The sequence below is a fragment of the Vanessa tameamea genome, chromosome 2 (assembly GCF_037043105.1).
Source record: "Vanessa tameamea isolate UH-Manoa-2023 chromosome 2, ilVanTame1 primary haplotype, whole genome shotgun sequence".
NCBI lineage: Eukaryota > Metazoa > Arthropoda > Insecta > Lepidoptera > Nymphalidae > Vanessa > Vanessa tameamea.
In genome coordinates this window covers 6,836,947-6,864,720 of record NC_087310.1, presented here as the reverse complement: position 1 = coordinate 6,864,720, position 27,774 = coordinate 6,836,947, and the positions used below count along the sequence as shown (strand labels likewise).

The following is a 27,774-nucleotide window of genomic DNA, read 5'->3' as shown; positions in this document are numbered from 1 at the left end:
CCCTCATCTGAAGGCATTAAGAGCTAGATTGAAGGAGCGGATATCTCAGAGAAAATAGGGATTAAATACTAAGATGAAAAGACCAAATAGAGGAAGTACTAAATACTTTAACCGCAAATAATATAGAGCACAGTTTGAACAATTATCGTTTAAAACTAGATAACATTTAATTACTAGAACCGTCGCATTCAATAATCATATATGATAATTCCTTTGTCTTGATTAGGTATTCGACCTTTATTATATTAAAATAGTCATACATCATTAAGCAATTTTGATCCATGTTGCCAAGTCGAAAATTTGAAAATCAATGAACACTTTAAAATGTAAGTAGGAGAAATAAAATAAATTAATATTCAAATTTATTATGGTATAATTTCAAGACAAGAATATGCGGCACGAATCATTCTCTAAGCGTCGGCTTTAATCGTATAACAACATAGTCCTATTAAAGTCCGTTGCAATTGCGATAATTTTCCAGACCACGATTTTGTACGTTCAAATTGTGGTTCTCGCAAACGAATCGAGTTTCCAATCACAATCAAGTGGCAGTGGCAATGTTAGATGGGCCCGACAGTCCGAACACGATGTATCGTCCTTGGAACCAGTCAACTGGGTAATTGCCCGTGCTAAAGGATCACCGATAAGTCAACAATAGTTACGGAACAAGTTTGTGTGTATGGGAAATTGTGGAATTGACAAAAATGTACAGTTTTATATGGGCTTGTAAAACAACCTCAATGGTTGGCTATTGATAGATTTTAATTAAAGACTACGATGGATAAAACTTATTTCTTTATTTAAAATGAAAATTACATTTCCTACATTGTGTGGATAGAAAACGTATTCTTCAATTTTCATATTTCACAAAAGAACTTGTTTTCTTAATTAATCACTGATGACATTCAATAAAAATATATTTAAATCATAAAGCAACGAACTAAAAAGATAGAATCAGAGGCGAAATATACATAAGAAGTAGACTTACAAATTTATTTGTAACAAAAACCAACTTACATAGAAAAAAATATATAATTTCATAAAACATCTGTTTCTGTCATTAGTAATTTAAAATAAGTTATAAGAAGAGGTTTCTACCTCTTTGATAATCCCAGACGTTATTACAAAATAGCTATAGATTAGGTTTGTAAAAGTTTTAATTATCTGTAGAAAGCCTTTTTATATTAGTATTTTGAATTATATTTTAAAAAGGAAAATTAAATATCTCCAATATAAGCAAAAACAAAAACATTTTTTAATTGAATTCAGTATATAATAAGTTAAATTTTATTTACTTTTCATTACGTCAGCTTCATAAAGATCTTTATTTTTTTTCATAAATCCTATCACTATCTAATTTCAAAATTCATTTTGGAACCTCTGTGTTGAGTTTTAATCATGACATTGATTGAATGCCAACTTATATTATAAATTAACACTGAGAAGATAAAGAAACTAACAGATATCAGACGATACGAATTCTGATATTGTTATTAAAAGACACAATATATTAAAGCACCGTTCAACTAATCGTAAGCATAAAAATAGGCTCTTACGAGTGTTTTTCAAACATGATTTGACAAAATTAAATTTAGTTTAAACCTACCAACAATTCGAAATGTATATTCTACTGAGAACTGACAAGAAACTCAATAGAATAACTTGTCAGTGAGTGATAGAGGCGATGACCTGATGGGCCCAACAAACACCCACCGTAATTTACAAATAGATAATTTACTCAAATGTGGCCTCAACAAACGTCTCAATATTCAAAGTATGTCTTTAAGATCCAGATAAAGTAACACACCCTTAACTACATAAAACTAAACCAAAATAGGCTGAGTGGTCTATTAATAAAACAATAAAGGAGAAATATTAAACATAGCTTTTAAACAATAAACACAATAACTGAAATATTTTTTTCCCATATCTCTTACTTTGGGCAAAACCAGTACTGGAACAACATCAACGAGGTCACTTTCAAGAACGTTTAAGAGTATTTACAATATGATGAACTGGTCATATTGAAAGACTTCTGATAATTTTCATTTTACTCGTTTTCAATTTGGTTATATTAACAATACAATTATTATCTGTAATCTGTCAGCGATATCGACCCTAAGTAAAATTTAGTATCAAAGATAGTATATTATAAAAATTGGTATAAGTTTATGAACCTATCGATACAAAACATAAAAACAGTTTGTTTAGAGTCTTAAAAACATGAAATAAAAGTAAAAGTCTTCTCACCCCGAAACAAAAATTCAATTAAAAACTCCGTCGAGACAGATCCAAAGAACTCGACGGTTCAATGGAATAATTAATTAAATGACCAGAGCAAGTTCCGGCTTGTGGCGAAACGTCCTCCATAGTTTCGAAAGCAATTCATTCACCTGCACATTTGGCAACCGAATGAACTTGGCAACCCTGTTTAGTGGCATCACTAATTTATACCAATGACCCTTCTGAACATGGTCTAATCTCAAATAATGGACATACCGCTAAGGCCGTTGATGATCTATTTACAAATAATTAGCAAACAGTTTCATCGTTTACTAATTCAACTGAAGGTTAATAACTTTATAAATGGTAAATAACGGCCTGTATGTATATATATTAGACAACATCACATAAATTACTCTGATCCCAATGTAAGTAGCTAACTAAAGAACTTGTGTTATGGAAAGTCAGAAGTAACGACGGTACCACAAACACCCAGACCCAAGATAACATAGAAAACTAAAGAACTTTTCTCTACATCGACTCAGCCGGGAATCGAACTCGGGACCTCGGAGTGGCGTACCCATGAAAACCGGTGTACACACTATTCGACCACGGAGGTCGTCAATATAATCCTACCGTTGATCCAACATCACCACTTCTATTCTTGACTATCGAGCTTATTCGATCACATTGCTCTATTGCTGGTTAAATTTAAAATAAATTAAACATGATTGATTATGTGTACAGACAAATTAAGCTGAATGCTCGGGTTGGAACCCGTAATGGTTGGTTTGTATTGATGTGTTTCCACTTAGCCACCGCGGCTAAATTACAAGTATTCGCGTCTAATGTAAAACGTTAATCATTTTGTTGAGCGAATCTTTATCTCACTAACTGATATCTATTTTTATCAATGTTGGTAACCAAATGAGTAAATCATATTTACTATGTAGCCTTTAGAAACAGTGACAGAAAATAAATTTATACTACAGATATGAATTATCTGAAAATACACGTTAATTTTTATTTGGGAAACATTGTAAATTTGAGAAATAATTGCCAGCAAGTCTCAATGAACAAACAAGGTTAATAAACCTGATCAAAATTGCCAATATATGACGAACAAACGTGCATTTTCATTGTTACCGATTTTATTTATTTATTTCAGCCGGATATAATTGAAAGATTTATATCAATTTCCTTATCAAGGACATATTAAATATCAAAAGAAATTATAATTATCTCATAACACACAGATATTATCAAATAGGGATTAAAGTCCGAGTATTTTGATTTAAAGCGATCTATATATAGCCCACTATTAATTATATTTGTACACTTGTATGTAAAATAAAGTACAACACCTTGCAATACAATAATCGAATATTTACATTTGTAATTTAACCCGTTTTTAAGATTATCGTCAACAAAGTCTGACAAGCAGACATCAAATTAATGTTCAATTTAGATTTGTTTTTTTTTTATTTGAAAGTTATATTCATTACAAAAAAAAAACAATTGTTTGATATAACTGCCTCCATAGACACTTTTCACTGCCAGACAAATTTCAATTTGATTTATTGGAATCTACCTGGGTGATTATCAAGATAAACATTCAACTCAATTCAAATTACCTAAATTGACTGAGTATTTAATATTCAGTAAAACTTTTTGGATTATAAAGTAATTTTCATTAGAAATCATATATTTTATATTTCAACTGATAATGCACCACATATGCATTATACGTCAAAGTAAGCAGTTGCTTCGTATAATATATTGCGATAGAGTGTCTGAAATCCGTTTGCTTAGCGGCGAGCGCATCTGGTGTAAAGCTTCTATAGTTAAGCACTTAGTGCATTCACAGTACATTTTATTACTACACCTTGTAGTTATCAAGCACTCTGATAATTAAGATTTATGTACATGTGCATAGTTGGATTACGAGATAAACCAAAACAGACGAAACATATAATACATTGGAGCTCGATGGATTGTAACCTCTACTATTTGTCGTTAGTTATATGCGTTCTTTCGTCTTGCACGTGATTTTATAGAGTATATGTCTCATTATTATAAGTAATATGATGTATAGTGAAAAATAAATTAATGCATTAGACACAATTTGTATTTTCAAATATATTCGAGATTAACATCTATTTTAATATGAGATATATTATTTCTTGTATTAGACAGAACGTGGTATATATATTATATAGACTAGAAAGCTAATAATCGCTGAATAAAAAATTGTGTTAATTTATTATTATATAATCGAAAAGTATTAAAAGTTTCTTCGACAAGGTCAATTTGAAGAGTATAGTGATCAGAAGCAAAACCAAAACGACGATAAGACAGTCTACCGGAGCTAGACAAATGACGTTCCATATGTCTTCTGTCATTTGACGTCACCGAAAGCCGGCATTTCGTGAAATATATTGCGATAAAACACGAGATAAGACGATGAGAACTTCTACAAGTCGCTGACAATATCGATGTCTTGGTGTAAATGCATATTTCTCGTATAAGCATATTACGAACTCGCCTAATATTATATATAAAAAACTAAAGTCGAATGTTCATTTTGCTTCCCGGTTATTACAAAGTATATATAACTTTTGTTGGACAAGTGCTGTTGGGCCTAAACGGCAATGTTAATGTCTTCTAAAAGCCTTTGTGATTTAGTAATTAAATTGTATTATATATGTACTTTTTATCATATTGGCAGGACAAATACATAGAACACCTGATGTTTAGTAATCACCACCGCTTATATTAACAATGTCAGAATTATTTACCATTCCTTACACCGCTAATTCTTCCCCTACCATTATAACTAAAACGTTATATCCCTTGTACATGTAGTTACACTGGCTCACTCACCATTTGCACATAGAATATATGAAAAGAAAAAATACTTGTTTAACAATAGTAACAACAATAATAGGATAACATCATATTTTTAATATTTTCGATTTGTATTTTAAATTCTAAATGAAACACTAACAGATAGACCTAGTTGATCTCAACATTGAAATACAATCGATATCCGTTAAAAGCTTTTAGATTATAAATATTATTTTCGACATTTCAAAATGTTAGTGGAATTAATTTACTTAACGTCAGTATAAAAAAGTCTGGCTGGATTTTTATACATAGAGGTATTTTTCGATCAACACCAAAATAGCCATCGATTGTTTCTTTTATTTACGACCAATATTGTGTTTTATCCTTATCTGCCCACGTCGTAGTTTCACCCCATTTAAAACATTACGAGAAAATCTACTAAACAACAAATGTGAAATTTATAAAAATAGTGGCCATAAAAAGTTCTTTTATAGGTTAAAACGAATTCTAACTTGTCATTACTGTTTGGGTGTGAGTTTGCTTTAACGAATACCAATGCATCCCCAATGGCGGTCGTTCCGATACACTCGAAAACATAAATACTTCGTGACTCGACTGAGAAAGAGTTTCTTTCAGCCTCGCTCTTATAACTGAGCGTTTGTATTCTTATTTATTGAACCATTAGCAACTTGGAACGTTGTAATTTATATTTAAGATCTTCCATCATTATAATGTTCGGAGATGTTCGTGAATTTTTAGTGCTTATCACACAAATCATATAATGTATATTTATTAATGTAATATTCGATTCAATTATAAAGTAGGTTCAATATTTATATAGTTTTAATCTTTATTCAAGTTTAATGTGATAAAATAAATAAATGCTTTACATTAAAAATATGATTGAAAATTTTCATAACACAAACCTATTGTAAAATGAATGTTCATAATAAAATATAAGTACACTAAGACATACATTTTTAGCGGTATTTTGAAATATAAACTGTATTCCGCATAAATACGAAAAATAAAATTATATATTCCTCCGTATTTCAAATATATTGGGTTAGGAATAATTTGAATAGTTTATGCTAATTTGTTAAGTTTAGTTGAGGCTGTGAATTGCGATGTAGCGTTAAGCCGATTAGAGCTAGGCGTCGCTTCGTATCTTTCAGGCCACCAACGAGGCCTCCTTGTGGATATAATACAGATTAGTTTTAAATGATTTATTAACACTCTTTATATGGATATAACTTGTAATGTGTTTAAAATTACAAATTACTACAATATAATATTATATTACAATTAACTTTAATAAGTTCTTCTGAAAACACTCCAAGCAAATTTCTTAACTCGAAAGAAATAATACAGAATACCGAAATAAAATGTACCAGCGATTAACACGACGATAGACAAAAGATAAGAGCTATTAGCTAAAGTCATCACGAGGGAAGATGCGAGGAATACACTCATACTGATCACATGGAACACGAGATACCACAAATGATACTTCATGATTGGGTGACGTCTTTTACGGAAACTAATTATGAGGACTGCTGTGGCCACGAACAGCTGCATGTAAAGCAACCCGAGCATGAATTCCACGATCACTGCAGTCATACTTTCCAGCTTCGAGTCTATTCTATCTGACGTCAATAGTAGTAGTACAGCTGAAAACACGATTATTGGTAACACAGCCGATATTGCTACCACAATGAACGTTTTTCTCAGTTGTGCGCAATGGGAGCAAGATACTTCACTTGGATCTTCCAAAATAATTGTCATTATAAATAAAAATATACACTAGTATTAATGATTCTATTAATACGATATTATTCAAAAGTTAATAAATTCATGCAATTATGTATTGCTTCAAGTGACGGCTTCTTGAATTGTCAGTTTTATTGGAAGAGATTTTAAATAAGAAGGTTTTGCTATTAACGTTAGGCTCGTTATTACTTTTTTTTAAGTTAGTTTAATTTATTTATACAATGAAAGTTGAATGCTACCAATTTTTAAATCATCACAAACACAATGCAAAAAAAAAGCGGCCAAGTGCGAGTCGGAATCACCCATGAAGAGTTCCGTAGCAGCAAGTAACAAGGTTTATGTTTATGAAATTCAATTTTTTATTTTTATATTTGAGTTGATTGAATGAAAGGTAAATTGCAGTTTACGATTTATGACGTAAAACTACTTACTAGATTTCATTCTTATTGCGGTTCACAGAATAAATCTACTTACCAAGTTTCAACAGTATAGTTCTTATAGTTTCGTTTATTATTATTATTAGTTAGTAGAAAAAAGTGACTGTGTACGGACGGACAGACAGACATGACGAATCTAGAAGGGTTCCGTTTTTTGCCATTTGGCTACGGAACCCTAATAATATGTCTGTAAGTACAGTTTCATTATTATTATTATAAAGTTTAAAAATATTGGCTTTTTATTGTTGAATAAAATATGACGTTAATACACATTTCTTAGGTCGTTGTTAGACGATCTATCACTAGACGGTCCATGAATTAGCGCAAGCTGACGGTACATTTATCACAAAGCACACTATCTAGTATGCAAGTTCATAATGTAGTATGAACTGTAACGTCAACTTATTTGCAGTAATAAATGTTCACAATGTTTGAACTACTAAAACCAAACCATATTTTTAATCTACCATAGGTTTCTTTCGTGAATAAATCTTAATAAATTAATAAAGATTAGCCAGTACATAGTTTATTAAGATAGAAGATATTATGCACTTAATCAAATTATAAAATCAAAAATTATAATCAAATTAAAATGCGCCATTCGTTTAAATCCATAATTACTTAAATGTGGTATTAATTGTTAATATTTTAATCTGAATACGTATATGTTATATGTGCTACCGATACCGAGCGATACGTTTTTAATCTTATAATCAATAAAGAATATGGATTGTTGTGATTGAATTAAAGTAAAATTATGATAATATTTTCAGAGTATGAGTCATACATTTTTTTGTTAGTGGTGTTTGCTATTTATGTGATAGGTACTTTATATTAAAACACGAACATCAAATATTTTTGTATATTTTAGAGAGGTACATTATTGGATAGGTAGGTATTGTACCACACAAATGTACAAAATAATATTGGTCCACTCAACACACATTAAATAATTAAAACGTTATATTGAATGGATTTCTATTCATTTTTTATTAGGTGGTAGTGCTTCACGAGAGTCTTTCTGGGGTAGGTACCACCCGTACATCAGATATATATAATAGCAATGCGTACTGTATATGTACACTTACGGTTTGAATTATGAGTGAGCCAATGTAACTACAGACGCAAGGGACATAACATCTTAGTTCGTAAGGTTGGAGGTGCAAAGTGTGTTTTAAGGAATGGTTACTGTTTCTCACGGCGCTAATATAAAAAAAAACTAATAAAATTATTGCATGTTCATCGAAATTTTATAGTCATTGGTCACATAGGTTCAATTATATATTAAGCTTTAGTCACTTCTATGCAATAAAACGCTGAACATCCAGCTACGAGCACGCTGTTATGTTTTCTCAATTCTCTTGCATGGCGTTGAAGCATGGTTCAACTCACAGATTCGAGCTGCAAAAATTTTGAAGTATTCGTAATGTGGGTATACAGGAGACTGTTAAGAATATCCTGGAGTGACAAAATAAAAAATATAACCGTGCTAAGTATTGTAAAGAAATAAGCAGAAGTTTTGTATATTGTAAAGTAAAGGAAACTTGAATATCTAGAACACTTAATAAGAAAACGAATAAATTAAAAATAAAAACATTTTTAAAACAAGCTCTTATTTAAATGCGCTAAAAAGACAAAAATAACCTTTTACACTAAAACTTTTACTGTTAACTTATAATGGTCTTCCACATTTAGGTAAGCTCTAAAAACTTATTCCGCCATATTGTTTTACAGTGACATCACTTTAGTTTTTGACTTATTCTCAGCAGGCTCTTTCATTTGATACCCATATTGTAGGAAAGAATTAAAAAAATTATCCACCATCTTGGGTTTTCCGCCATGCAGGATTTAGAATGACGTCACGCAGTTAACTATGCATTGGCATCCAAACTGAACGTGTATACAAAATTTCAGCTCAATCGGTTAAAGATATCTGCTTCTACATTGAGTTGCAAAATTTCACACGTACATACTTATATTGCAAGTTAAATAAAAGCTTGTAAAGATTGGCCTACTACAACTTAAAATATAGGGTAAGATCATAAGTGTGGGATCATTTTGTCATCTAAAAACGGAAAACCGGTCATTATTCAGAGCCGTGGCATCGAAGTACGAGGTGTCTTAATAATCGCCGACCTTCGAAAGAAGATGGCATTTTAAAAAGAAGAAGAATTCCTACGAATACATGAGAAAATCTATTTTTGTTCTCTATGGAAACTTTTTTTTATTCGATAAAAACTAATCGTTAAATTTGAAGTCACTTTATTATACGCATGAAGCAAATGAGTTGCTGTTATGATATTTTAATCATTTTATTATGATAAGAATACAGCCAGACAAAGAGATGGGGCAATTGATAGAACATTGTTATTCATAGAAAATCTTAAATCAAATCTACTAATCACCGCACAATAATCACCACATACGTAAATAAAAATAGGAAGAAAATACGCAATATTAAAAAATATATTTTTGGATATGTATTCGTTCGGCAGTTAGATTATACATATATATTACTAGTGTCTTTCCTTGCGTTTTAGAGGTTGGTCGTCAGATGTTATTCATAGAAGTTCTTGGAGTACAAGTTGTTTCATAACAACATCATCAAAACAAAAAGAGCAACAAATAGAAAGGTACTTTCGCATTTATAAAATTAGTATATATTAAAAAGCGTTTAGTAACAATTTGTGTAATTTCAAGCAGAATATTATATGTTATTTGATTGGTGGATATGAATAAATAGGAATTAAATTATTACGGGTTTTCTCTATAGAAACTAAATTTTGAACCATTGGTAGTTTTACATGACTACTTTACTAAAACGCCTTGCACGATTAATTCAATTTCATTCTAAATTAATAGTTATTTTTTTTATTTATTTATTTAGCCAATACGCAGTTAGTTTCGGTACTAAAAACATTATATTTTTATTCACAAACATTCCTCCATTAATCGCCCGCTAGCCGCGACCACGGTTTGATGTATTTTTTGGTATTTTAAAAGTGATGCCAATGACCGTATCGAACCATATTTTAATATCGTCCTTTATCAATTATTGGTATTTATAATTAAAAGGTCGTGTAATCAAAAACCTTAACCTTTAGAATTTAAAGACGTGTCATTCAAGTGTGAAAAACTTTGCTTTGATGTCGATAACAGATAACTGTCAATTTTATTATTGCGTCTGGAGCAATAATATAATATTGTAGTAATAAATTGAGTTCAAAGAACTTAGAATTTTATGAATAAGATCGACTTGTTTTGTTGTCTACCAAGCTTTAGGTTGTAAAAAGATATGGATGTTGGTTGTTGTTTGCGAAATGCGAAACTATCCTAAAAATATACTCAGACCGTCTAGTTACAACACTCTTGAGAATGCAAAGGTTTTAACAATTTTACTGTAAATTCTAGATTTGCCGAATAAATTTGGTTCTATTAAAAAAAAAACATGAATTGTGACCATCTTTTTATTTTCTTCAGTTTTAACCAGTTAGTGGATTTCATCAGAGTCCGACCGAAAAAATAAAAAATCGGTTAAATTATAACTCTTCGAAATAATGTCATATACTGGAATATAAAATATATATATATTTTACTTTGGTCAATTATATGCACATTATTTGGTTAATTGGTAATATTTATAAATAATTAGAGTTTTATCAAAAACTAATTTTAGTAATTTAACTTATAATTAAATCACTACTAGTGAAATTTGATACAGAACATTTGTACTTAGACTTCTCAAGAACTAATCAAATGTTCATACAACCTTTTTTTCTTTGATCTACTGGTGTTAACGTCCAGCCGGCGAAACTCAGTGTGACCCTCGTCCCCGCGACCACCTCTTCCATTCGTGTTCAATTTCGACACTTATTAGAAACCTTGGCCAAAATGTCGGCTAATTTCGGCCGAAGCTGAAAGTTTGATCGGACAATTTTTTCGTTTATTAGTTACATATATAATTCTCTATCTATTTTATGTCCTTGGCTTTAACAGTAGCTTTCTACGTATTGTTGACTCTTATTTATCAGATAAATAGAATTAAAATTTAGATTAGCGTTACGTTTATGTAATTTAAATTAGGCGACCGGAGGTATGAACGATAATGAATTATTTTACACTTGGTTTTCTTCTTCTAGCAATTTCTCGGAAATAGCAATGCTTATTTCTCTTGTCCTATTTTTAACGTAACCAAAGTTCCTTCTACATTCACTCTATTGTCAATTAAAATTAGGACGGCTCAAGATTTTCATAGACGACGCCAATCACAACTATTATAACCGTCTCTACAGCAAGCACGACATCCGGAGTACCAGCCTTGCATTTTGTCAATATTACTTACTATTGAATAGTTTGAATTTTACATAGCAGTATAGCGGTGACAAAATTTGGAAAGCGTCGAAAAGCCACAACAAAGACAAATTAATTAGCGGTCCGTGCTCTTTTCAGTTCGCATCACTTTAATAGAGACAATATTTTACAATATATTATGTGAGTAACAGACCGGAAAAATATAAACAGCACATTTAAAACGCGCTAAGTAAATTAATTAATTTAAGTGATGATAGATTTAATCTGTGCAAATATATTTTTAGGACAGTACACACAATAAGGTTATTTAAATATTTGTAAAGTCTTTGAACTAAATGTATGCATAAAACAGCATTATTACTATAATCGTGTTCTGATTTGAATGAACTAATGTTATTATGAATTAGAAAAATAAATAGCAACTAAGATCATACAGTAAGCAGATATTTTGTATTTATATTTCGTTCATTTTAACGGAAGTAGTTATAATAAGTATATTATTCAAACAATTTCTGTTCAAACTTAATCATGTGTCTGTATCATAAACATAATATACGTTTGTCATATTATGTTTATGATGGGGAAATCACAATGTAGGACTTTTGAAAAATTCTATAAATTACAATTTATAATATATTTACTAAAAATACAATTACGAATACTTGTGAATAAATTAAAAAATATATTTAATAAAATAATCTTAAATGTTGTACCAACACTAAATAGTTTGGATCAATACAAAATATAATTTCTATAAGGTTGTTACGTTTATTACAAATTTAATTAAAAGCAAATAATTCTACGAGTAAAGAACGCTGTCGCTCAAGTAAGTACAATCAGTTTGAATGGGAACACTGAAAGGTTGCGTGGGCCCAGCCAAGCTGAAACGTGACTCTATATAGCGACACCTGTAACTTGACTCTTATACCTCGCCCTTGTTAGCTTGGCTTTTAACTTTTTTGTTGTATATTTTACGCATAATATGGAAATTTACATTACATTTTATAATTCACACTTAATAATACTTTTTATTATTGCATATATACAATGGTTCAAAAATAATCTACCTGCTTTCTTTCAGGTTCTTCTCGATAGAATCTACATTCTTGAGGTCTGCATAAAATTTAATCTTGTAAAATGAGGATTTAAAAGTGGTCGTTAGAGCTTAATTTAAGTATATTTTGTTATTATAAGGTTAAAATAAAACAAAAACATTGCCAAGACGTACTATTCTATAAAAAAATATGTATAGATTAAAATAAGTTAGCGCCATAATACTATAGAAATAACTACTAATTTTCGAACGAATAATTATACAGATAATATATATAAATAATATTTTTTTCTGATATTTACGAGAGATTTCTTGAGTACTATTATCAGCAACACGAAATTTATAATTATAGTCGCTCAGATAACCTTTTAATGTTCACATATATACTTATTCATTTAATAATTACTGTTGGAGAAATTCAATGTTGGGTACTTTCCCTGTTACGTTGGAAGAATCTGTTACTATTTCTGCCTCCCTGTCTGCCAGCCTCCTGATCTATCATATTGCCTCCTTGATCAGTAATTATTACACTTGTGAATTACTAGATGTCTGTTTTTCAATAACCCAAAGTGCACAAAAATCTTTAGCACTCATATCTACTTTACACGTGCTGAAACTTCCCCTATTACACTGAAACTTTGTTTCCTGTAGTACTTAGCACTTGGTCGTTATTAAAAGTTATTCATTTAGAAGTAAACGTTTTACACCGGACTCAAGTGTTTGGTTGACTTTGACAAAATCATACTCTTAAACCTTATAATAATATTATTTGCTCGAAACAACTAGCGATTTTTAAATTTGTATAAATTCGTTAAGAATTGAAAATTTTTGATTTTGAAATATTTATACCCAACCGGTAAAGGTTTTTTTTATAGATATGTATAAAATAAACTTGATAAATCGAATAAATACTAAACCTAATGTTAATGTCAGATACATTAACATTAGGTTTAGTAGGTTTTGGAATTGATAAGGTCATTGGTTTTTAAAAAGCATTAAAAAAACAGTTCCATAATTACGTACCCACACAGAGACAGATATCCTTCTAAAAACAACTAATTGAACTCAAGAGACTTTATTGGAAATTTGTGAAACTTGAATATCCAAAATCGCACCCCGCGTAACATAAAATATATTTAAATAATTGCAGATGTCCATGGGCGGTGGTAGTCACTTTCCATCAGGTGAGCCTCCTGCTCGTTTGCCACCTATAATATAAAAAAAAAATTAAATAAGAATAAAACGTTGTCTGCATGACAGTTTTATTTATATCACAAACTATTATTATGATTTGAAATTTGAAGCGTCACGAAAAAAAAACAAAAAAATCATGTATTTATTAGATTTTAGTTCTAGTGTGTGAATTGCACTACATTTTGCACACTGTTCTTGAAATAGTAAATATTATAGATACTATGAAACTTAAGACAATTTAAAAACTATTAAGCTATCATAACGTGTAAATTCTGTACCAATCGGTTATCATTTCATGTTTGATAATTATCATTACAATACATAGGTAAATCAATGAATAAAATTTTATATTTGATAATTTTAAGACGGAAGTTGCCAAAAAATATTAAACATTTATGATAAGGATAATAATCAAATTTGTTAAAATTAATATTTTATTAAGATCCATTGATTTACTTACATAGATTTCATAATTAATTAATTCGTTATTCGTTACATAAAGATTTTGATGTAATAATAATTTTTACATGTTTTTGTAACATTGACGACATCCTTGCAATTTTGTCGCCGTAAAAATGCAAAACGAGGAGCGCGTTTTATCATTGAGTCTCGTCTTTATTTACTTTGAAATGTAAACGTTAAATATAATTAATTAATCTTAATAATTGAAGTATCCTTAAGCACTTGTTGATTAGTTAATATAAAAATGTCTTCGAAATGAAATTTATGTAACAATAATGTAATTTACTGAGATTGATTATATGAAATATTATCTTAAAAGCGTGTCCAATAAAAACACAACTAAGTTTTATTTACTAAAATCCTTGATCAAACAGCGTTTTTATTATTTACTCGTATATTTAGCATAGAATATTGCAAATTAATTTCTAGAAATAAAACAAGTTAATTTATTTTTAAATAATTCAAAATATTATAATGATTACAATATTTTATTATAATATAAAATATCAACGAAAGGAATAAAGCAAAATTCAAATAAATGATTCCTTAAATCTCGCAGTAACTTTTGCCCTTATAAAATATTACGACTTTCTTAAAGGTAATGGAGGTGAAAACGTCGATCAAGCCGAAAAGGTAATTGGACCTGAAATTTAAATTGGAGACGGTAATGAAAATAGAAACGACGGAATCGCCTTTTCACATTAAAATTGCGATGATAAAGTTTCTGGAACTGAAAGAAATGTACCGTTAATTAGGATTAGAGAAAATAATTCAACATTTATAACATAAAATAATAAAATATTTACCACCAATTATTCCTGTAAGTAAAACACTCGTTCAACAAAAACGAAAATATTTTACTATTGTTGGAATCAATAGATTTTTTCCACTGGTATTAAAATAGCTAATTTCACATTTAATTCTAAATCGTTTTTTATTTATACATAAGTAATAATTACCTCAAGTACCATTTATTTAGAGTTATGAAGGTATGTATACAACATTGAAAAGGATCTCGCAGATATTCACGCCTACTTTCCAGAAAAAGCTAGCGATGGTGGATCGGGTGCGAATCATTATACGGGTGTTCTAAAATAACTAGCGTTAGTCTCCAATGTATTGACACTTCGATGTGAAATAAAGGTATTGTATAGATTATATTTCAAAGCTCAAGCGTTTCACATCCGCTCGTAATGCAAGGAAAACGATCATAGAATATCACGGTAATGTCTCTGACCTTACACAGTCCGATATTATCTTCTAATGATAAAGTCATTATCACAACAGTTTTTAAAAATACAAGCGAACAAAACATAGTAGCGTTTACATTTCATATAAAGATACTTAATTCATGGTTAATCTATAGATAAGGATAATTTTCATATTATAAATGAAAGAACGAAGGTGGGTACTTCGTCATTAGCCAAATAGCTATGTTGGGTATATTACCGTTAGTGACTATACTGGTTTGTGGTGCCCAGGCGTTGCCGGGAAATGTGGAGAATGCTTTGGCATATGGACAAGTTGCTGACCGTCATTTCAATGTAGTGAGTACTATATTTTAATTAAAATAACTTTTTTAGAATACTTTCAAGTAATTTTAATAATAAATTTTCAAAAATATACAAGCGTTTCTAGCTATGTTATTTTTTTTTATCCGTATTAGATCTTTATAGTAATTTTCAGTAGTGATTTTTATCGTTCTCGGGGTTTTTATTTTAATCATGAAACATATATTTAGATGTTGAAATGTAATTGATTACATAAGATGTTATTATTAAAATTAAGATCTTCAGTGAAGTTTTACCCGGATTAGTACTATTTTGTGACCTTTAGGTGAAACACTGTGAAGATTAGATTTAACTTAACGACCATTTCAAAGAGTTGTAGATTTAGAGTAACAACTAATCATAACTATGTTAATTAGTATTAGGAATATTTCTCAATATAAAATAAAACTTAGAATTGTCTTTTAACAAATAAAATAAATTAGGGGTAAATAACAGGTTCACAATATCAAGAATCCATCTTTTTAAATTGAGATATTCATATCTATGGAAAAAATTCTCAATATAAAAATGATAGTTTTAATATATGCCTTACGTGAAAGTTTGATAGGCAGGCAGTTTGGTGCGTTTACTCGTACATTTACTACAAGAATTAAAATTCTAAACTGAGATTATTTACATATTTGTTGATCATCAGCTTCAATAAAAGCCTCATGTATTTTGGCTTCAATGCCAGCTGCCAGCTGGAGTTTCAAATTAGTCGTGTAATCAAACAAATTTTCAAGAGTAACTACTAAATATTATTGTCGGTCGGATTACCTGGATTTAATCTAAATGGCCATCACTGACGCAAAGACCGTTGACTTTTATTGGTATCCTAAATGTTTTGTTAAAAATATAAATTATGAATCTTTATCAGAAATCATATTATGGTAAAGTAATAGATGCTAATTATACGTTGATAAAAAAGTATTTTACGTAGAATTTTAATTGCGTATTACCCCAAAGAACAGTGACGTTTTATGTTATAGATCTTTGTAATTTATCTTAAGTTAATTTAACGCTTCACGCCACGAATTCCCTAAAGGATAAGGTTTATTCTTTCTTCCTTTCCTTCTCTTTGACTCATCATCTTTCTCGTATTATTTTGGGATTGTTGATATCAAAGTCATGTTGTTTGATGTCATGCGTCTTAAAGGACTTTTTATCAATTAAATTTAAATAAAAAAAAATAAAGTTCCGCGTAATTAAAAAAACAATAATAAGTCCAATTATTTTTCAGAATTAAGATTTTCTCCTAAAAATATTAAATATAATTTAAAGTAATCGATCAATATAAAACAAATTTAATATCCCTGTTAAGACCTACGTTATCAATACGATAATTTAAACGATTAGTGACTGGATAATAGGCTTATTCAGATCTAAGACGTATTTTGATAATCTGCAAGCTGTATATACTTATGATATTACTTTACGTACCTAAAGTTGGTATGCTACATTTAATTTATTTTTATTTTTTTCAATAATTTAAAAACTTTATAAGTAATAGACAGTAAGTGGGATAACCCACTACTGGGCTAACGTCTCCTATCTTTTTGAGAGAATTTTGAACTTATTTCACAAGTCATCCGAGACACGCAGGTTTTCTCAAAATATTTTCTTTCACTATCATGCACGACATTTAAGAAAACTTAAGTGATGTATGGCAATAATGTTCAGATTTTGAAGATTGTCGTGTTCAAACCACTGGAAATTTTCGTAACTTAGTTTAAAGAATTCGTTTATATTGGTCGTGAGTATCTTGCATTTTAGGTTTTATTGTAGTGATTTTGTTTAAAGGATAAGTAGGAATAACATAACAAGAAGGAACTATGACTTGTTTCGTGGTTGTGGGTTCACAATATATACCGTGACAATTTTGTTGTAGATACGTGATAAATAATTTATTTAAATGATTAATTATGAGAGACTATTATATCATCAGCCATTCAATGTATAATATTATTAGTAGTATTTTCACGTAAGGTTCTGATAATTCATTATTTTGATTTAATAAATTACTAGTTTTTATATAACATGAAATTATTGATTTCAATGTTTGAATCTAAACTTAATTAAAATACCTTTTAAATTAATCTCGTCTTATTCAAAAAAAATGTATAGATACGAAAATACGTATTAGCTACATAAAATTGATAATGAAAATATTTCTAGGGGCTGTGATCATTGAATTAATTACATTTCAAATAATTAAACTTAGGAAATTGTAAATCTGGTTTATTTTTAATTTTTACAAGCAAAAATATAAAAAAATCATATAAATATAAATTAAAGCATGTGTGCGTATATAAATATAATAAACAATAGACAGATTAATATTAAAACATATATCTCGTATCTACATGTGTTATCATAAATTAAGATTACGCTAAACATAAAAAAATATCTTTTTTTATTCGAATACTTGAAATAATATTCATTTTATTTAAAAACAAAATGAATTTTCTCTAACTCTAAACCATTTATATTACAGGAAGAAAGATTGTTAAGAGATGGCTACTATTCTGAATCGCACACCGTAACAACAAGTGATGGATATATGCTGGAAATAAATAGGATTCCATTCCGCCGTCATGAAACTGTAGATAATGCCACGAAGACTTCCAAGCCCGTTGTGTTTATGTTGCATGGACTTCAAGGCTCCTCGATTTCCTACGTTACTTTAGGACCAGGCCGCGCTTTAGGTAAACATAATTTTTCACTTCTTCTAATCCAGATTTTTACCAGAAACTTTCAAATAAATATTACAAAAAAATAATAATTAAGAAATCTGAGAACTGAAGAACTGTATTCAACGCGTTGGTGTCAAAAGTTCCGGTAATTATCTTATTATTAACAAAAACTAATTACATGTTATGTTACTTGTTACTGACTTTCTGAGTACGTGCAATCATAAGAAATAACACACACTGCGGTATAAATAAAGAATGTATATGAAATACAACTATACATATGTACCTACAGTGTGAATAGTGCAAGCAAGATAATCGATTGTTTCTCTTTTATTACCGTCTTTGGACACGAAGAAAGTGAAAACCATTATGCAATAGTCGTTATTACAGGTACTCTTTAAGTTTAATTTATTAAATCTACCATTGCTCTTTATCTCAGCTTACATTCTGGCGGATGAAGGCTACGATGTTTGGATGGGCAACGCAAGAGGCGTCCTCAACTCGCGTAGACACGTTACTTTGGACCCCAATGTGGACGTAGAAGAATTCTTCGATATCACCTTTGAAGATATCGGTATGAAGGACCTGCCTGCAATAATCGATTACATTTTGGAATTAACTGGAAAATCAAAGCTTCATTACATTGGACACTCACAAGGAGGCACTGCTTTCCTCGTGCTCAACTCGATGCTCCCCGAATACAACCAAAAGATTGCATCAGCCAATTTGCTAGCTGGTGTCGGTTATCAAGAAAACTTCCCCAACAGAGTATTAAGCTTGCTCGCCATTAGCACCAATCCTATTTACGTAAGTATTACCAATTCAGTTGGAAAATATTAATTACATGAGCAAACAATGAATGAATGAATATTATTATAGAAAACGTTGTTGAACCTAAATACTTATTTAAAAAAAATATTTATTTTTCAGACTTATGCCTTAAGACAAGGTATCATAGAAATATTGGGACCTGACTGGAACAGCTTTCTTAATGACGCGGAATGTAATGACGATAATTTTGAAACTTGCAGTCTTTTAATAATAAAGGAAATTATGGTATGTATAAGTGAAACACACAAGACGATATGAACAGAAACAATTACTGACAAACATAAAGTACGGTCATTATACACATACGTCATTATTTTATTTAAAGTACTTTTTTAAATGATACTTTTCATTAAAATAGTAATTTTTAAAACGAAACATTTTAACGAACTGTTATTAAATTACATTTTATATTTTTTTCTCGGTTATGTATTTCAATGTTATGACTAATAAATGATACAAATTTCAGGGTGATTTGTTCAATACATTGGAAACATTAGCTGGTGCCTCAATCAAACAATACGCTCACTATGGACAGAATATTCGTTCAAAATCGTTCAGAAGATGGTATTACAGTCCTATTACAAACCTGATCAAATATGGATCTCTCAATCCTCCTGAATATCAAATAAGTGCGATCACAGTCGATGTAACCATGCACTACACAGTTAATGACTCATTGTTAGATGAACAAGATGTTATTGATATGGCTAAAGTTATGCCAAACACACGCACTCGTAAAGTAGCGCGTGAAACTTACTCCCATACTGATTTCGTCGTTGCACCTGATTCCAAGGAGTTAGTGTACGATTACATTGTTGAATCTTTAAATAAATATGAACTTTAAGTCAAATTTAAAACAAAAAAATACTGTTGATAACAATTTTTGTGTAAAATACCCACGTCGGGACTCGTGACAATTTTACTACGAGTGTGGTAGATTCATGCACAACGTCCTGTATCTTAATGTATCCTATTACATTAATAAAGAATAATTAAAATGATAAAAAAATAAAACATATTATATCGTATCGATTTTATTTGTAAATTAAATTATTATTTTATAAAAACTTTTTTTATTTCTGTCGTTGTAACTTTTAATTATCTATTGTTTTAACAAATATAAAATTAAATAAAAACTTATATATTAAGTTTTTATTTAATTTTATATTTGTTGCAAAATTTTAAAGATATTAATTAAATGATTTTAGTATATCTCTAAGTAATCTCAGCCTGATCACACTCAACTATTTATCATTTGCTAAAATAGACTGCACCATATACGGTTCAATATTTTTCTCGTAGTTCAAATATATTTTAACTTCCGAGTTGTGTAATGGAAAAGTCAAGATTTTTAAATCTCAGATAAATGAATAATAGAACACACGATATACGTTTATTTAAACAGAAATCTAAATTCAAATAAATCACGCAACTTACATAATTTAATAATTAATAGTATATCCTTGTGCGTGTCGATGAAATCCATTAAAAGCACTTTCATGCAGTTTACAAACGAACGCGTCATAGGATGAGGTTGGTCGTCATTAATTCAATTCGACAAAGTCCATTAAATCTGCTCGGTGATTTATTCGTATCCGCTGACCCTTTCCTTTCTGAACCGAATATCGAAGTTTGATATTCAATACACCTAAATGACTTGGACACTTTTTCGATCGTCATAACTCTTACCTCCGCAAATCCAATATACAATGTAAAATGAAATACCGAATAGTAGATAAAAAAATGTTGTCGAATTTGGTTGAAATTTATAACGTACTAAATTATTCGTTTCATTCTAAAACTTTAGTAAACAAAAATATTTACTATCAATACACAGTGAATATGATTTTATAACTGTTGAAAAATAATAATAAATGTTTTATTTTAATTTAACGGCATATGTTTCTAACATTGTAAATTACTTATAATATTTAATTTTTCAGTTTAGTTGATCACTATATAAAAAAATTTAATAATATGTAAGTTATGCAATTATGAAAGCATGTACAGTGACGATACTTACTTATCACTATTTCGTAATTTTCACGTAATAGTAAAAAAAATCTAATCATAATAATGAAAAAAGTTACTTTTATTTGAACAGGTTCGTTGAATCTACTTTTACCACTATTTTAAACTATAAGCAAATTCAGATATACATTTTAATCAACTACACGGATTTAACAATGCGGACATTGATGAATATTACAAGTCCTTTCATATAAATTTATTATATACTTTAATTTTCTTACTGTTTACTGTTACGTCACTAACTGATACTCTAATAAAGAAGCGCAATGTTATTTACTTTACCTCTCTGGGTGACCTGTGAGCAATGTTAGCGTGAGCTACATAGTCATGTGGCTCATTAAGTTGGTAGATAATATATGATCACATTGCGGACTTGGGTAATACACCAAAGAGGTGACATGAACACGTAAACGACCATTTCACTTTATTCTCATCGCTGTTTTATTTGGTACCGTATATTCTCTGTACCATCTCTCAAAGGACAATATTGTGTCGATTCTCGTATTCACAAAGCTGTATATTTTTCGTAGGACCAAAGCAGATTCATTCAAATGGAAATTCAACAGAATACAGGAGGTAGTTCTTAAAATGTTGAAATAGAACTCAATTTGTGAATATCGTGAGCGACTTCTTTGCGTTCAATATTCGCGAATCCTTAAAATTTTAACGATTCACTCCTATGAGACTCAATTATACAAACATTAATAAAAACATAATTGAAACCTGAAAAGTTATATATAGTATTTTTTTACATAAATATAGATTCTTAACGTAAATTATATACTAAATATAAAATTGTGGTAAACAAACGTCTTTTAGCTCCTACGACGAGTAGCAAGTATCGACCTTAAGAAGAAATTATATGAATGTCATACATATTGTCATATGAAAGGCGCTTTCTGAATCATTAAGACAGGTCCACATTTTCTACGTATTAATTGTAAATGAATATATTTTAATATTGACGTCTTTCATGTCTTCTCCACGAGATGTATTAACCGTTCAATGATATTTGGAATATTTTTAGCAATAGGTACACCTACTTACATTTTTAGGTTATAGCTCAACATTATAAAGCACCTAACGAAATTGTACTTCCATCCTAAAGCTAAAATCTGTTATAATGGCCATATGATTCAGACTATTAATCAGAAACAAAAACAATAAAAAAGACTCCTTTAAATTGTAATTATTTTAGGCACTTACTTCCTCAAAGCTTTGTTCGTATTTACAAGAGTATAAGATGTTATGATTAATTGCATCGCTTTGTCCATGTGTTGTAACAAATGCCTTGGTTTTATTTCGTATAAGCGTCCAAGTCACGTTACTGTTAAGTAAACTAAACACGTGCGTCCGTCTGTCCGACGTTGGACTTTTGCTCTCACCGCACACTTCGATTTATCATAGTATATTGTCTAGACAAATAACTCATTAGTTTCAGTTACAAATAATATTTTCAACATTGATGTTTCACTGGTGGTAGGCTCTAATTATCACAAATTCAATAGTCTTGATAAAAATATCACCTTCTTCTTTGTCATTTAATCACCCTCTTAATAGAATAATTCATGATTGAGCTTCGTGCAGTCCCACCTTGGTGGACACTGTCCAGTCATCAGTTCTTCTCGCAAACAGCAATACATTGAATAGCACGACAGCAATCCAATCAAATTAAACAGGAATACACGTTCCCATTTAAATGGTGTATTGTAAATATTAGGACCAAAGGACATTGACGGTGTATAAAATGGTTTATACTTCAACCGACGACCACTTACTGTAAGGCTTATTTGCTCTGTTCTGCTAAAATAAATTTAATAAATCTAACTTTTACAATGTATTAATGATGCTAAAAATGGCTTAACTTCCCACTACGCTAATTTCTAAGCGCTGTAGTGATGAATTTCTCCCTTATGACCCATTTACAAAAAAGGATTTTATAATGTATATCTTCCTTCAATGTGAATTATCTACAAAAATGGTATTACAGCGGTGAGTGGTGTGTCTAGTATGTATTAAAATGCTCTTTCCCTGCTATTCTCTTGACGCTTCAAACTCAATTTGATTCTAGGGCCTAATTAAATTGATAAGAATAAAAAAAACGTAACGGAATATTTAAAAAAAACGTTTTTGTAACTCAATACCGCCTAAATTTAAACGCGGAATGTTGATAATAAATATTTAAAGAACAATTGCCATTAGCGCGTAGCAGCGTCATAATGGAGCAATAAAGAGTGTCAACAGAAGGTTGTGAAACACCAGCTTATAAAGATCTCTGAGGACTCCTTGTAAAGAATACTTAAGCCAAGATTGTTGAGGCTTTTGAAAGTGTTACATGGCTCTTATTACGTGGTCGTGTTAAAATGCTCGTAGCCGCTATCAGGGACATTAAACGGATAAATACCAACGCTCAGTGAAGCGCGTAGACCCTAATGAAGGAAGTCGCATTAAGAGGAAGTCGTTTGGTGCAAAGGCGTCGAAGACTGCGGCTTCCGCGTCTTTAATATTTTAAGAAAATAAACGTGATAACTTTATCGCAAGCTAACAATATCAGCATGAGTATTTTAAATGGGGCGGACACATAAACGCAGTAAAAACTAGATTTCAAACAGTCCGAGTTAGAATATTCCTTTAGTATTGGAGCTCGGGAGTTAAAAACTATTTAAATTTATTTGAAATGAGTGAAAATATAGTTAAATTTCAGGTTGTTACGGAACAAACGTTACAGGAGGTGTATTCACACATTCGTATTTATTTGAACGCGTCCGAGTGCAACGCTTCCTCTGCAGCAATGCGTTAAAAATTAACTCCGCCGGCTGGTGAGCTTTTGTTGCGAATTTTATTATATAACGGGGTCGATTTTAGTTCATAAATAAAATAACATTTACTTCCGAATGATATAAATATTGATATACGATTTTTTTCGTAAATGTTCTGTCTCTGGATTCATGTGAATTTAAATTGTGTAACTATTTACGTCTAACGAATTACTATATATAAATCTGAAAATGTGGCGAGATCGGACTGGATGTGGAAAGCGGAGAAATGGAAACTTTAGTGCACCTTGGTGCCTATTCGGATTTCCAGTGAATTGCAATGATATGAGTACACACAAAATATAAAAGTACCTCTTTATTTTTTTAGTATGTGTCTTGCACTGCCTATTCGTATGTCGATACGATATATCATGAAACACTCACGTTGGTTTAATCACGTGGCATTATGTTCCTCAATGGATAGGTGATGAGTAAATGAATGGAATTCAATTCGAAGAACAATACGCATTAATTTATAATTATAAATTATTAAAGTTTCTTAATTCAATAATAAGGAACAATGATCTCGATGAGCGTTTCGCTAATGTTTATTATATTACTAAACTACCGGTGTGAAACAAATAAACCTGTAATTAATAAACGAAACTTAATAGTATTCACTTGATGTAATATGTGGTTTTACATATAATTTAATTGTTTGCAACGATGCCTATGTTATTACAAGTATAAGTCTGCTCACTGCACCGTCTCCTACCATGACCGAGCTAAGAATGTGACAGACGGATAATATTATGTGGGTTGAGAATGAGCATTTTGTTTTTCTCAATATAAAAAAAAAAATTTTTAAAAGGAAGAGAACGAGATCTATTGCTATTTTTTATTCTAGTAGGCAAAGTAGTCCGTGTCATCCTTGTTTCTGTATTTGAAACTTTCTTAGCACGGTCATATTGTAAGACGGTGTAGTGAGCAGACTCCTTTAGGGAACTTCGCTGTCATCTCTCATGAGTAAAAAATCGCTTAAATTCAAAGAACTGTTACGATATAATATGATTAAATTATCATTTGTTTTGGCTTCATTTCCGAATCAATTATATGTTTAAAGATAGATAACCCCTATTCCCTATAAGTAAATTTTTCACTTAATGGGAAAAATTTGTAGCAACTATACCTATAGTTTATATACGTTATCAATATACAAAAAAAAGTCACGCACTACGCCAATGACCTCGGTATTCCTTTCTATGTGAGATTTGACGATACTAACGAACTAAGCATTGTCATATATCGGGTAGTCACGTGACTTGCATTCGTAAAACATCAACATGGAAGTGCACAACGGGTGTGTACTTATCACCGTAGAATTGTAAATACCGTTGGATTGTAATCTGTCTCGCGAGATTGTAAACTGAGACTTTCGATATCTAAGATTTTTTTCAGAATTTTAAATATAAACGAATATTATAATGCCATCAATATAATGATAAGCGTTTTTCTGGCCGTGCTTAACCGTTCTACCGAGAGATAACATCTTACCGCAGGCCACGCCTCTGTCTCATACCTTCTTTGATAAGCATTATTAAATGCATGCTTGAAAGTGTAAAACAACAGAATATACCAACTCATTTATTTTGGTAAGAATTCGTTAATAAATATACATATGTGTAGCGTTTTCAAAATCGTTTCTAATACCTGGGCTGCGTACCCAATCATAACTCAAATTTACGCTGAATTGTAGGTAATGAGGAATATTGGTTGAATATGCGCGTTTAATTACAAAGCTACAAATGCAACCTTTGGTAGGTCACATATTATTTTAAAATATGCCAGTTTCGCTAAATAATACACGTATTGAGAGATATAATAGGCTGTACCTTTGAAAATAATTGTAATTCGTGTCCAACATTTTCAACAAAGAAAACGTGTAAAGGCACCACACGTGTAATTTTTTCAACGAGCATTCAATTATATCACTTTCGTGAAGGTTTCTACCATAGTGTCATTACGTACAACAATAAGGGAGCGGTCGCGATTATTATTAGATAACTGTTTATAAAAATATTTAATACATCAAATATTTAACGTCTATTGAAACATATACTTGCACATTAATTTATTATTCGTCTGATCTATCATTAATTATTTTTCAATTAATTTAAATAACTTTGAATCGTCGATAATAAACCTAAAGATTCGAATTCAATTTACACTCAATGTAATCAAAATCGTGGAAAATCGAATTAATAGTTGAAATCAATGAATGGCTCGTTAATTTCCCTCTAAGAGCTCTCTTCCCGAAGACCACAATTACATGACGATGAAATGAGATGTGACGTAGAATCGGGCCATTAATTAAATTGCAAGTACGCGGTACTGTTTACGTTATTTCGTTAATGGATTCATGTTTTACCAAGATACGGCACAGTGCAGACATCTACACCACCGTACTTTATTAAACGATTCTACTGGCAAACGATAGTTGTATTGCTGTTTTAATATTAAGGTTGAGTGAACCCATGTGATTATTTATGATATTTGATGGTTTTATTTTTTAAGTACATTCAATTAAATGTATCACGAAACAAGTGACCAAGTTAACAAATTAATAGTTCTGTGGCAACTTGCAAATGTCCCACGGTTGTAAGAATGCCCTTTGATTTTATGACTATCTCTGTAAATTAATTAATAAGTCCAGGCACTAGATACACATGTGTCATATTGACATCCGACATATGCATATTTCCCTTCGCTGAGCACGACATGAATTATAAACACAAATTAAGCACCGTACATAAAGCTTGCTTGGATTCGAACCTGGATACTCGATTTAAGATTGATTATTCTTTTTCATATATTCCATTGGGCTAAATCAGCTTTAAAGTTTCTACAATTAATAATTATTTATTATTTTTTTAACTTTCAAGTTTTACATTTGAATCGGCATCACTGAAAGCAATAAAGCAAAATATAAAATACTATTAAGTAGCATTGTTTATTAATTTCTAAAAATATTGTTGCTCCAAAATGCAATGAAATATCTCGATATAAGTCAGAAGTACACGCGGTTGCGTAGTAATTTTTTTTATGATATATGTTGGTGGACAACCATATGAGCCACCAAATGGTAAGTGGTCACCACGCTGTAAGAAATTTTAACCATTCCTTACATCGCCAATGCGCCACTAGCCTTGGGAACTAAGATGTTATATCCCTTGTGTCTGTAGTTACACTGGCTCACTCACCCTTCAAACCGGAACGCAACAATACTGAGTACTGTTGTTTGGCGGTAGTAGTAACGAACGTAGCCATATTGGTTTCATCAAAGAGAAGAGAATTTAAAAAAAAAAAAATTAATTCGATTTATTTTTTTGGATTTCAATTTAACAAATGAAATATTAGAAATTAAAAAGTCTATTTCAGAAAACAATAGTAAAATACACATACGTTGCTATAAGACTTTCATTCTCAATAATTACAAAGAGTTTTGGTTTTATCTATTATTAGAATATTTACTTGGTGGAAGCCCGTCTAAGTAGGTATCAGCCATTCAGACAATTGGTCAAAATTATGAAAAAAAATTATTATATACCTACACAT

At 30.3% G+C, this 27,774-nt stretch overlaps 2 protein-coding genes across 3 annotated transcripts in view; one reads left to right on the top strand and one right to left on the bottom strand.

The window, feature by feature from the left end:
• The window catches only part of LOC113401429 (syndecan), a 234,301-nt gene that overhangs the window by 108,205 nt on the left and 98,322 nt on the right, over positions 1–27,774 (bottom strand). The gene's annotated exons all lie outside the window — the stretch shown is intronic.
• Positions 15,695–20,260, top strand: LOC135193628 (lipase 3-like). Its single transcript, XM_064216949.1, has 5 exons — positions 15,695–15,845; positions 18,343–18,553; positions 18,981–19,348; positions 19,472–19,597; positions 19,839–20,260. The coding sequence occupies exons 1-5, from the start codon at positions 15,732–15,734 to the stop codon at positions 20,214–20,216; spliced, it is 1,197 nt and encodes a 398-aa protein (XP_064073019.1). The 5' UTR covers positions 15,695–15,731; the 3' UTR covers positions 20,217–20,260.

Coding starts and splice junctions, on each gene's coding strand:
- LOC135193628 (XM_064216949.1), top strand. CDS start 15,732: ATGTTGGGTATATTACCGTTAGTGACTATACTGGTTTGTGGTGCCCAG. Junction 15,846..18,342: donor CTGACCGTCATTTCAATGTA/GTGAGTACTATA, acceptor TTTATATTACAG/GAAGAAAGATTGTTAAGAGA. Junction 19,598..19,838: donor TAATAATAAAGGAAATTATG/GTATGTATAAGT, acceptor TACAAATTTCAG/GGTGATTTGTTCAATACATT.